Raw genomic sequence first — 12,927 nt, 5'->3', positions numbered from 1 at the left:
ATGTTTCTGGCAATATCCAAGATGCAAAATCTTTATTTTAGGATCATATAAATATTAAAAAAGTGACCTAGTAAATTAGACAATATGTTAAAATTAGATTTGCTTCATTTTCTTATGATAGGAAGAAGTTAATTGTTAAAATGGAATAAAAACCATGACAACTCAAATCAGGAGTTATTACATCAGTAACATATTTGGGATTTTTTCTCTTTGTCTATGGGGTTTTCATCCTTAGCATTCAGGTGGATGCCAATTTCAAACTGCTCCATGCAGCCATCAGGCCAAAGGCATTTTCTGGTTGGTGTTATGATTCTTACATACTGACAAAACCTCAAACCATAGAAAATACTTCCAAATATAATCAGAACTGATGACTCTGAGAAGAGGAATAAAAATGGATATCTGATCTCTAAGCAAGTAGCTTGTTCACATAATAATTTGATAATGATTTCAAGCTGGAGGGTATGTGGCATCTAAAAGGCCAAGTTAGCACAGTATCTTGGGCTGGACAATCCCATAGTTCCTACTACCCTTAAAGGCAGTGTCATACCTAAAGACTCAGCTTTTAGTGGCCTAAGATATCAAAGATGAGTTCATTAGGCATATTATCAGCATAATTCATGCTTAGAACCTCAACTTTAGTCCTTGATCTGAAGAAAATGTGCACAGTTGAAGAAAAGAGTCAGTCACTGGGAAAGGCTAGGGGAAAGCTAGAAATTCAAGAGATATTGGGCACCAAAGGCTGGATTCAGATTAATGACAGGAGAAATCAGAGAGCAGACATCCAGCAAAATGAGGGACATGAAGGACAGTCAGAAACAGCCATGTGACAACAAAGAAAGACACATCACTGAGTGGTAGAGAGCAATTGGAGCACAGAGCAATCCTCAGACACTGCCCATTTTTAACGCTTCGCTCTGATGACCCTGAAAAAAATAGTAAAGGGTCCAAATTTTAATTCAGGTTATGTAGTAAATCTAGTCTTTGGTTCTTGGCTCCTCAGGTTTTTCCAGTTAGCTCACGTTTCTTGAGGGTGATACTTTGTAGGGCCTGTGCATCATCTGGACTGTTTCACCCCCTTTCCTTCAGAAGACCCCATTAACAGAAGATGCAGGTGCACTGCAGCTGACAACAAAAGCAACATACTTGTCATTTTGTAATCCAAAAGCTAGAGCCAGAAATGCGAATGTGTATTTTGTACCAGTTAAAAGTTGAATTTACTGCCTGCCTGCCTCTAATTTGGAACCTCACACACTTGGACTGTGTGGGTAGGAAGAGCTCAGATATGAGTTCAGATACAAATATTCATGCTTTCTCAAATCTTAAGTGCATGGTTTTACTTAGAAATGGAAAGGAAAGACTAAATTCCTGGGAGTGTCTACACTGCCAAATTTTTTGGCTAGAAAAGCCTGGCAAACACTAGATTTTACAGGCTTTTTAAAATAAGGTTAACTCTTGTTTTTATTTATCATGGATTACATGTCCTCAAGTTTTAGCATAAATATCCAGAATTTTGGATTCCTCATTCCAAGTACAGAAAGCAGAGGTGTACCACATCCTTTCCTCATGTCACTGCCTTGCAACACTCTAGCATGCCTGTATTAATAAAAAAGCAGTTTACTAGCAACAGAGAAAGTCCCAGTTAATAACCTGAGGAAAGCTTTTCAGCTTTTTACCAGTGGGCTGTGGCATACTTTCCACTTTTTTTTATAGTGAAGCTTTGCAAGAGTGGCCCTTAACTCTGGCATACTCAAATGCAAAGCTTTAAACTGCTTTGAAATAAACGATTTAGCAAACAAACACGGAAGTCTTCAGAGGCTCTCACCCAATTGTTTGCTATCTTTCTGCTGTTATATCTGTTTGTAAAACTCTGCTATGTGAGCTGAGGATTACATAAGAACTTTCAGCTTCTGTTTAATATCTTTAAACTAAGTTTCCCTCCTGTTACTCCATTGCAGAAAAAAGCCTGTTAAGGTGAACCCTGAGCACTCCAAAACTATGCAAGTAAAACAGGTTTTACAGTATAGCCCACTGACTTTTGGACTATTTCTTATAACTATGGGGTTGTAACTGACAATTTTGGGATATCTAGTGTCGCAGATTTGGCCAATATCCCTAAGTGTAAGTATAATTCATTCCAGGTTAGGCTCTCCAAACTTCCCAATACACAAGTGTTTTCCTTAAGCAACTTAAGAGTTACATGAGAATTTATTTTTTCTTACCTTGCCTTGAGCGCTGTGATTGAAAGTTACTAGATCTATAACTAATGTTACTAGATATCTAATCCTCAATTTACTTTCAGTTACCGTTTGCTGAATCTGTAGTGCTAAACTTGATCTATACATCATTTCTTATGTGGCATCAGTATGTGGTGGACTCACCTGTTTCTCAGACACTGCGTAACTGGCTCCCTTCCCCTCCCAGCACAGGTTCACACTACGCCACAACATTGGTGTCTGCAGCCTCTTTCTATTCAGATGTGCTGTACTAAAGCCACTCGTGAAACACCTGGCATTAATAAAGACAAAGTTTGCTCTAAGAGGGCCATCTAGAGAAAAGATGAAGCCTGAACAGTGCTTGAGCTCCTGGGGGCCAGGGGTGAACCAGATCCCCACACAGCAGTGGATCGCAGAGGCCAGCAGGTAAGTGGCAAAAAGCCCAGCAACTCACTTTTTGAAGTATTCACTGCTGCCTGTAAGGAGCCCTTGGATGGGTGAAGCTCAATTTGTGGGGATATTGTGGAGTGATAATGTGTCCTTCTCATCCTATTTCAGCATCTCTGAAGCACAGGAAAAGGATTTTTTTTCATTCCAACTCACTCTTGAAGTTAGTCCCAAGTGTAAGCAAAACAAACAAAAAAAAACCAAACAAAAAATAAAGACAGAAAACTGAAATCAGAAGGGTCTTTTTAATTTATCTCATTTTTTTCTGTTAATATTTTTGTACTTTTTCCCTTATCAACAAAGGAGCAGACTTAGCAAAGAAATCCAGGCCAATTCTCCCTTTTCCCCTTGCACTAAGTAAAACCTTGTTGTTTCCATATTCCAAGAGCTGAGGAACCCAGGAAATCCGTACTAGGTTTGCAGTAGCATCAGAAGAGTTGACAGCAGGATTGGTAAAGGGTTTGTGACTTCACACAGCATCAATATCAGGTTATGTGCTGAACTAGCACTCACCTAGTGCCTCAGGGTCTGAAGGAGGTTCATAATTATCTGGACTTTAAAAAGCAAACTACAAACATATTGCAAATGGGAGAAGGAAGGATGGAGACACAGCATGACTTCATATCAAGACCGGATGTGCATACTTCATGCCTTTTTTCTGTGATAACAAGAAACACACTGACAGGTATCAGGGGCTTGCTATTGTACTCAATATGAACCCACCTTAAGATATCATAGCATCAGGACCAAGGGTCACACTGCAAAATGCATCTGTGCTACCATTTAGACACATCCTGGAGTGACCTGGTGCAGCCTTTCATGCTATCTGAGGAATCCCTTATCTAAAGGGTCTGCTCTTAAATCCCAGCCTGAAGTGATGCTGCAAAGACTTATGTCACACCTGGTAGAAATAATTTCATTATTTTCATATTATTTGTTCTTTAAACTTCTGCATTTATTTACTACGTTTATTTACTTGTGACTTTAGACTGTCTTTCAATCTGGATTATCCTCATCTGTATTTCTTGTCTATCCCTCATGCTTTCTGTCATCACCTGCAACTGCATCTCTCTCCAGAAAGTGTGGAGTGCAAACCTCAGAGTGAGAGGTTGGCATTTTCCACCCCTTGCTGGAAAGACCTACCCTACTACAGGGGAATAGAAAACTCCGATAGAGGCGAACACGTGTTAGAGCACAGCACTGCCTGGACGTGTGTGGGGCTGGCAGTGCCTAATGCAGTCCATCAGAAACCTCATTTTCGGTTCCCACCTTTGGGGTTGTCCCAGGCACCACGTCCACCACAATGGAGATGATGTGAGCAGCTGGGAGATGTTGCACTGCATCTCCCAGACCAAGCACAGGGTTGGGTACAACCACGGCACACGGTCTCAGTCAGAAAGTGGAGTATTTTGACTTGAGTCAGATGGTAAAAACTCCCACCAGCTGCTGCTGCAGCACAGTGGATGAACGCCGGTGCGGAGCGCCGACGCTTCAGCAGGAACTTCTAATTTCCTCACTCAAACCCCCTCCTCCTGCTTTCCACACGTAACTAAAAGTCAAAAGCAGCCGACGAAAGTGTCCCACCCCGGGTCTGTGCCCCGGGGCGGCGCGGCGCTCGGGGCAGGCTGTTCGCGGAAGCGCCGCTCCCCATTCCCGGCGGGCGGCCCCCGCCGTTCCCCCCGGCCCTGCCCGCGCCCCGACAGCCCCGCATCCCCCGCGCCCGGGACGGGGCGAGGCCCGCGGGAGGAGGGCTCGGCTCGCCGCCTGCCCACGTCCCATCCCCGGCCCACGAGGAGGAGGAGAAAGCGAGAGAGGTCCCAGCAGAGCGGTTGGGAGCGGGTTCGAAAGAGCCCTCCTCCCCCCCGCCCGCGCCCGAAGGGGAAGAGGAAAGGAGAGCTGTGGCGGGCGGCGGAGGATGATAACTTAGGGCCGTGCCTGGCGGTGGGAGCTGCCCGCGCTGCCCCGGCGAGGACAACGGGGCGGCAGCGATGTCTCAGGGCACGGCAGGAGGAGAGGGAGCGCCCCAGGTGCTACCGGAGGGGCAGGAGAGGCAGAGGAAGAGGAGGCGGAGGAAGAAGGAGAGTAAGACGCGCCTGGTGCGCTCCAGCCTGCTGTTACCTGAGGCCGAGACGGAGAAGCCCAAGAAGACGGTCCTGGCCTGCAACCGCCTCAAGACCACGAAGTACACGGCACTGTCCTTCTTGCCCAAGAACCTCTTTGAGCAATTCCACCGCCTGGCCAACGTCTACTTTGTATTTATCGCCCTCCTCAACTTCGTGCCAGCCGTCAATGCCTTCCAGCCGGAGCTGGCCTTGGCCCCCGTGCTCTTCATCTTGGCGGTCACCGCCATCAAGGACCTCTGGGAGGATTACAGCCGCTACCGCTCCGACCAGGAGATCAACCACATGGAGTGCCTGGTGTACAACAGGTGAGGCATGGAGGGTGAGTGCCGGGGACGGCAGTGCTGTGGTGGCAGCCAGCGTTGGGGTCCCGCCGGGCACGAGGACTCAGGCAGGTGGAGATGTGGAAGCAGGGCAGTGAGCAGGTCCGTTGTGGAGGGCTTGCATTTCCACTTCAAGTGCAAAGAAACTTCCAGGTGCCCCTGGAACTGGTATCTCCCAGCTCTTTGCTCACTACTGCGGGAGTTCATACAGTCCTGCAGGTGAAAGTGAAGCTTCTCTAACTGGTGGAGTCCCACAGCGAATCACTGATTTATGAGTAAGAAACATTTTTTATAGGTCTACACGTATGCTCTGGAGTTGTGTTTTATACTTTAAAGGAAGGACACTGCATTGCAAAGTGCATGTAAGCATCACAGCAGTGTTTGATTTGCAAGCCTTTATGAAAACACTTCTCGATGTGAGCAGTAAACTACACTCGTGTATAGTTTCAGGCATGAATTTTGTTATAATAATATGAGACCTCACTCAATCTGCTGTTAAATCTTCAATGAGTGAAGGATGGATAGAGGCTAGAGGCTCCTGAATTTCAGTTAGGTATGTGAGGTTTCATGATGTGAATTAGCAAGCCTAAACTTTGTTTCTCTTTCTAAAGAATGAGCCAGTCTTTCCATTGAACATTCACTTTCATTTATCGTAGCAAGTGTCATCATTCCCTGTGACTTTGCTATTTCCCAGTGCTTGTGATGGAGCATTAGGTCATTTATGTCCTTAAGAATTATTATTTTTTTAATGATCTGGGCAGTACATTTAGAGCACTGCGTTGGTATTTGTGAGTCAGACTGAAAGGACTTTTGCATCAACGTTTATGTGCTCGGAATCCAGCTTTACAGAATATTTGTTTTGCTTTTCTCTGAATGCTAGACTGTCATCTCCTAGTAGGCTAAGGCTACGGGGGAATGAGAGAAGAATATATTTTCCGAGAAAGCAGATTTTAATTCTTTTTCTGATGCTTCTAAGTTGAACAGAAACAAAACACGTGCCAAGAAGCTTACACTCTAATTCCACAGTCTAGCTGGGAGGGGTCCTCTGTACTGACGTAAGCACTGAGACAGAGCAACTTTCCTATTGCAAGAAAGGCATGTGAAAAAATACACTGAAAAAACCTCGAAATAGGCTGGGGTTTCTGTGAAAAAAAAAATGCTGAAAAAGAACTCAGAACAGACTGCATTTTTTAAGATCAGCAGACTCAGGTTATTTCACAAACTAACATCACATAAGAAATCTCACCCAGAGATATTTCTTCATCAGCAGATATGCATGCATGAAAACACAAATAAAATGGACTTATTTCTGTACTAAACTGAAAGCAGCCTAGTCAAATCACACAAACAGGCATTGCTAACCTATGCTTTTTTCTGGTGCCTTTCTTGCCTGCAGTTGTCTTTAACTCTGACCTCTTCTGGTGTTGAAGGAGATGGGTGGCAGGAGGTCTTGTAAGGGTCTTCACGCAGTAAAGTAAAATAGTGCTAATTAAGATGCTCAGTCTAGCCTTTTCCAAACAAAATCAGTTTAGAAATAAGCTCTTGTGTCTCCTAGGTTGAAAAGAAATAAGTACCTGCTGCAGAAGATGTTAAAAATATTAATGTATACTAGAATTGGGATGTTAATTCTGGAATGTTTTTCTCCCAGCAATTCTCCATATGCCAAAAAAAGTAGACATGACTATGAGAAAAGGTGTGCCTTTGGTTAATATTACTTGTGGTCTTTTGGGAATCCCAACTAAGTGCACTGCCCTTTGTAACACTTGTGGTGTTGCAGAGTAAAAGTCAGAATTGTTCCTTTTACTGCATAGTTTAGATTGCTGCTCAGTGACACTTACACAAGATTAATTTGGGAGTGGTTTTCCTTTGCATTTGCATCAAAGGCGCGTGTCGGCCAAGCCCTTGTGGGGCAGCGAACCTGGAAGTTTAAGAGCTCCATCACCTATTCAGGCACAGCTTTCTGGCTGGAAGCAGAGCTGAACAATGCATGCTTACAGCCCACTGCAGAAGCCTGGTTGCCAGTAGCAGCTCACCTGTTTTCAGCTTCCAGTAGTCCCTAGGAAAAGCTTCCCTCCCACAACTAAAAAATCCAATCAAAATATGTGGTTAAAATAATTTGCTTACATATTTTTAATCTGCCCATTTTTACAGCTTCAGCAAGTCACCTTTTTGAACACCCTTCAGCCCCAGTGAGCAAGATGGGACTAGAAAGTTGCTACTTTTGCAGATGAAAGCTAAGATTCTTGCTAACTTGAGTGACAGGGTACCAAGAGCGAGAGGTTTGTGTCAAGGTCATTGAAGTTGCTGGGCGTGAGTTCAGAAAAGCTGTTTTCTCAGAAAGGTGTCATGCCAGGAGAAACACAAGGGATTGATCGTGACTTTTACTTTGTTTCCTTAGTCTCTTTGTTTCTGGAAAAATGTTGAAGTGCGTTGCATAAGGAAGTAATAAATGACAGCTTTCTCCTCACATCTGTTCAATGTTGATCCTTTATCAGTTTTACTACCTTTTGAGCAAGCTAGACTCTCTCTGTCTCTCCCTCCCCCTGCTTTGCCACTTCCTCTCTGTGAAGGCAGACTTTGATGCAAATGCTGTCCTCGATAGAGATGCTGCTGAAGGTAGGGCAGGTTAATGAAAGTGCTGCCCTAGTGCTGTCAGGGGCAGTGACTGCTCTTGCTGGTCAGTACTTCCTAGCTTGTAAAGAGGCCTTCTACAAGACGGCATCTGAGTGCCAGGACTGTGCTGTGATGCGCTCCCTCTCCTGCCAGCCTCCCACACAGTTGCAAGAGAGCCACCTCAAACACAGACTACAGCAAAACAACATTGAATTATAACAGTCAGCAAACGGAGACAGGGACTTTTGCATCACAGTAGCAGAGAAAAGCCCTCTGTCTCATTTTATGTACTGTTTAGTGACCAAGGAAAGATTTGAGTTGGATACTGTGTGTTCTGTCACGTATACTTTTTATATATAATCCATACATGCTTTCCTGGCTGTTGAGGTACCTGTCCGCTGTTAGATACAAGCAGCAATTAATGATGCAAGATCTACAAGACAGAGAATGCAGCGATAGGCAGAGCCTACTGCTGCTCAGGGCAGCTCATCAAGAGGAGGTTCAACAGCACACAAGCAGAGTCTACTTTGAGGTCCTCTGGCACAGTAACTGATCTGGGGGAAAATGCTGTTCTCCTGCTATTCTGACTGCTTGACAGCTGGTACAATGACTAGGCCTTCTTCCTCCTGCCTGCCCAGTGGTGTGGACTCAGATGACCCATTCTCATACAGCCACTGCTGAATCAGTGACTCCATGGCTCATAGTTAGCAACACTTATGAGACAACAGAACAGCAAAGGATGATGCAACTGTGGTGAGTTGACCTTGGCTGGATGCCACGTGCCCACCTCGCTGCTCTATCACTCCCCTTCCCAGCCGGACAGGGGAGACAGTAAGGTGGAAAAACAACTCGTGGGTTGGGATAAGGCAGTTTATTTAAAGCAAAAGCAAAGCAGAAGTTTGCATGCGCAAAAGCAAAGCAAAACAAAATGTAACATGGTTTATTCTCTACTTCCCATGAGCAGCGGTGGTTGGCCACCTCTGAGAAGCAGGGCTTCAGCACGCATAGTGGTTTTTCAGCAGGCAGCCCTTGGAGACAATGAATGCCCGCCTTCCTGCTCCTCGCCTTAGCTTTTACATCTGAGCTGATGTCATACAGTATGGAATATCCCTTTGGTCAGTTCGGGTCAGCTGGCCTGGCTGTGCCCCCTCCCAGGATCTTGCCCACAACTGATGCTGTGCTCAGCAGTAGCCAAAACACCGGTGTGTTATCAATGCAAAGCACAGCATTGTGAGGGCTACTATGGGAAAATGAACTCCAGCTCAGCCAGACCCAATACAGCAACCTAAAGTAAAACGTTGAAGAGAGTTGCAGCTTCTTTTCACAGAAAGAAGACAGCTTTCCTTTAGAAATTCTGAATGTTGTGGAGAGTCCTTCAGAAGATTATTGCTTTCTAGGGTCAGATGGTGGAAAGGGAAAAGATCTGATTCTTTGAATAAATTGAAATAAGCTGTTGAATTTGAATTGGCAGCATATGTTGAGGAATGAAACATGCAGAAGAATTGCAGTCTTGTATTGCTCTGTGATGGACTTTGCAGGTGTGCCTGTTAGAGCAGTCAGGGTCTTGACAGGCAAAGAGGGAAGATTTCTTAGCCAAAAGGAGTTAATAGGACCTCTCTCCAGAGGCCTTTAAGGGCGCGTCTCTCATTTGGCAATACAGAGGAAATGAGGCACTTACTTTAGGAGGACAGTTTTAGAGGTCACCTAGAATTTCAATTCTGTACAGGTGCTTATGCTCGGAATGCTGGATCACAGCCAAAACCCTTAGTTGATTTAAATGGAGGGAAGTTAAAAAGGCATTAGAGCCCAGCCTGCAGAAAATTGGTTTTGCAAACCTGTGATGATCTTAGCCCCCTCTCTTTGTTCCTCTTCCTCATTTCCATCACCCAGGGATGGAGGTTGACGAACGGAGATTACAGATTTTCAGTCTTAACAGTGAAGTCTTGTTTGGCTAGTTACTTTTCTGCATTGTTATCTTGGACTTGGAGGATAGGATGGTGATTTTTTCTTTGCAGTTACTGTCCTCCAGTGCTCACTGGCTCTGGTTGCAGTTGTGGATCACACATGTAAAGGTTTGCTCCAAGTAATTCCAGGTTGCATGCTGCTGCTACTCTTAAATATTTTATAGAACTAGATTTGTCACTGGGGCAGAAGTGTTAAGACTCTTCTAAGCAGGGGCTTTGTTTTCATTGTGCTGTTACAAAGTATGGTATACATTTACATGGTATGTAAATAGAAGATGAGTAGTGATAACTACAATCACAACAAACAATGGCACTTGTCCTTCAGGGAATTACATTTTATTACTGACTCAGTGCTATGTTGGTGAAATAAACTCCGCTAACATTTTTGTAGGAGCCATATGTTCAAAACCAAAGAGCTTTGCTTTTTAAATCTACTCTCTAACTCTTGCTGTGTCCATCGAGGAGTATTGCTAAAGACTGCAATGGCCTCTGCATACTGATCAGAGACTGATAACTGCTTCTTGTGTCAACCTGTGACTTAGAAAATCCATGACAAATTGCAATTTACTACAGGATATTTGACTCCCCTGAGGTGTGGAAAATGTTTAATGGGGCATTCAGGCAGCTATCAAAGCAGACTGTTTTACATTAAATGTTAATTTATTTCTGCAAAACTGAAGAGGAGGAGAGAAGAGAGTTTGACATAGTCAACGTGTTTTCTATAATTTCCAAAATACGCTCTCTTCTTCCTCCCCTCTGTCAACCCGACAGTGAAAGCAATTCCAGCCTTGGAGAACAAGGTACAGCAGTGTTACCAAATCCTCGCAAAGGCACAGCAGATCCCACTCATGGCCTCTGAAATAGCCAGATGATGACTTGCCCTGCAACCACTTCACTTCTTATGCGCCTTATTTTGCTGACTACACCAGTCTCTGAGGAGTACTACCCAAATAGTCCAGAGTAGCTTCTTGTCCCAAAACGTGCTGGCAGATAAGACATTTCTCACCAAAAGAAATATGCTTGTCTCATCTCTCCCAGAACACAAATGTCACTTGATGTGATTGAAAAGGAAACTACCTGGAATTACTCAGTTTCCTCTGTGAGTGAGTTTAGTGCACAGAAAGCTGACAGCAGAAAGTAGCAGTCTGAATCTGTTGGTGAAGTCAGTGTTCCCTCCTTGAATTTCAGAGAAAAAGTGCTCTGTTCATCTTACTTTGTCCTTTGCTTCAGTTTTAGCTGGCCTGACAGTGAGTAAACTCAGTGGGAGATGTAGTAGAGGCTTCTCCATTAGATTGATAGGGAGCAATTTTATTCTGCAGTACAGTTTATCCAAGTAGCAAGGAGTGTCTGTGCTAATCTTCTGAGATGTAGCCAACTGCAATGCACAGGAGAACCCATCTCTCTCTCCAACTGTATGTATGCAGTTCACTTGCTAATCAGTGTAGGGCAAATTTTCTAAGCGCCTGAGCTTCTCTACTGGAAAAGAAAAATGCTTTCCTATTTTTACTAAGCTCTTTCATTTGTATAGGCTGTCATGAGAGCCGTTGTAGGCTGTCTCACATGCCTCTGGCTAACTGCCAAAGAAGATGCTATTAATCTGCACTGAAAGACCTGTGATGTCCCCAAATTAATTTTTGCACTTACACATCCTGCTCCAGAGAGACACCATGATCACAGACCAGAGCCCAGAATTATAGGTGGCCACCTTGTGTGAAGATCTACTTCCTGCCATGTGTCTTTATTATCTTGAGACCATGATTATTGTTAAAGGTGGCCAAGAGAATAACAGCTCTACTTGATTCTGTCAGAGGGCATTTCCAGAGAACCTATGCAGGAGAAAAGAATTGCATGTATTGTTCAACTCTGCCTGATACTGTGATTCCAGATTCTACCTTTCAAGTGTCATTGAGTCAGCAGAACTGAAAACCAAAACTGAAACCCATGACAACCACGCAAAAATCAACATTTATGGAACTGCTTACTAGCTACCATGGCATAACTTAGCCAGGACATTCCTCCCACTTGCAGACCAGTCCTTTAGAGAAATAGGAAGGGTCCCTGTCACTGGGTAGGAGTTTTACAGACCCTCCTCCAGGCTTACAGACCCTCCTCATTCCTGGATGGACAGGTTGCTTACATGGACACAGCAACAGGAGAAGTCTGAGTGCCAAATCTCCCCTTGTCATGTAATCCACCATACTCCCAATTTGCAGGGTAGTTGCTCTGAGCAAGAGCAGCTTTCCTTACAATACCAGGCCTTTTGGGTATTTGAGGCTTTGGTGTTGTGCTGGTTTAAAGGTAAACTGGCAGGGGAAATGAACCCAACTCAAAAGAGATTATAAGTCAGAATAACAATTTAATAAAAATAATACAATAAATACAATTACACAGACAAAGAATTGGTTTTAAGCCACAAAACCCAGATGTATAACCCAGCACTCTGGGGCATGAACAGAGTGGTGTTCATTGGGCCCTCCTCCCTGTACGGAGCTCCGTGTGGTCCCTCTGAGTCCAAAAAGTAAGAGGAGAGGGAAAACCTGTTGGTGAGAGTGCTGGTCGCAGTTCGATCGAGGGTGGTGATCTCAGTCTGGTTGGGAGTGCTGTTGCAGTCTAGTTGAGAGTGGCGATTGCAGTCTAGTTGAGAGTGGTAGTCACAGTTAGGTTGAAAGTGGTGGTCTCAGTCCAGTCCAAGTTCCGGTCCTTCTCTGGATCCCATGAGTGGTACAGAAGTCCTAAGACTCCCAAGATTATATATCCTCAGGTTCAGGCAGGAATTCCCAGTACCTCCCTCAGGGCGGGGAGTTCCACACTGGGTGTGAGGACAGGAGCATCCTCCTATCTCACAGGCCTCTTAACACCTGGCTTATAGCCTGAGGGGTCAGGCATGCTCTGGGCGGCTGCTGTAAATGGTCTATTGATGGCATAGAATACACAGTTTTGGGTTAAACCCACACAGTGGTGAACTGGTCCCAGGTGTTCTAACTAGGACAGGTGTATATACACAGTATAGTCAATGCAGCTGGCAAGCCAAATGCATGGCTTCAGGGTTATGCTCAGTTTGCTGGATTTATGCTGTGTAGACTTGGTTTTAGCAATCACATATATTGAAAGCAATTAAGTACATGAAAAGCAGAACAATTTGTTTCACTTCATATAGTTGGGGAAGTGAACCAGTTTTCATGGCTTACCTTCAGCCTTAATGTTTTCACCTGGGCATTGTCACCAATGCAGCTGTGTTAGTGGC

At 44.5% G+C, this 12,927-nt stretch overlaps 1 protein-coding gene across 1 annotated transcript in view; it reads left to right on the top strand.

Annotated features, from left to right (window-relative positions):
• Positions 1-4,465: 4,465 nt before the first annotated feature.
• The window catches only part of ATP10A (ATPase phospholipid transporting 10A (putative)), a 111,347-nt gene continuing 102,885 nt past the window's right edge, over positions 4,466-12,927 (top strand). Inside the window, exon 1 of the mRNA XM_027726394.2 lies at positions 4,466-5,091. Coding sequence (XP_027582195.2) covers positions 4,652-5,091 — 440 coding nt within the window. The 5' untranslated portion in view covers positions 4,466-4,651. The remainder of the gene's footprint in view (positions 5,092-12,927) is intronic.

The sequence above is a fragment of the Pipra filicauda genome, unplaced genomic scaffold (genome assembly GCF_003945595.2).
Source record: "Pipra filicauda isolate LSUMZ 115617 unplaced genomic scaffold, ASM394559v2 scaffold468_size503134_pilon, whole genome shotgun sequence".
In the NCBI taxonomy this organism is placed as follows: Eukaryota; Metazoa; Chordata; class Aves; order Passeriformes; family Pipridae; genus Pipra; species Pipra filicauda.
This window is presented reverse-complemented; position numbering and strand designations above follow the sequence as displayed.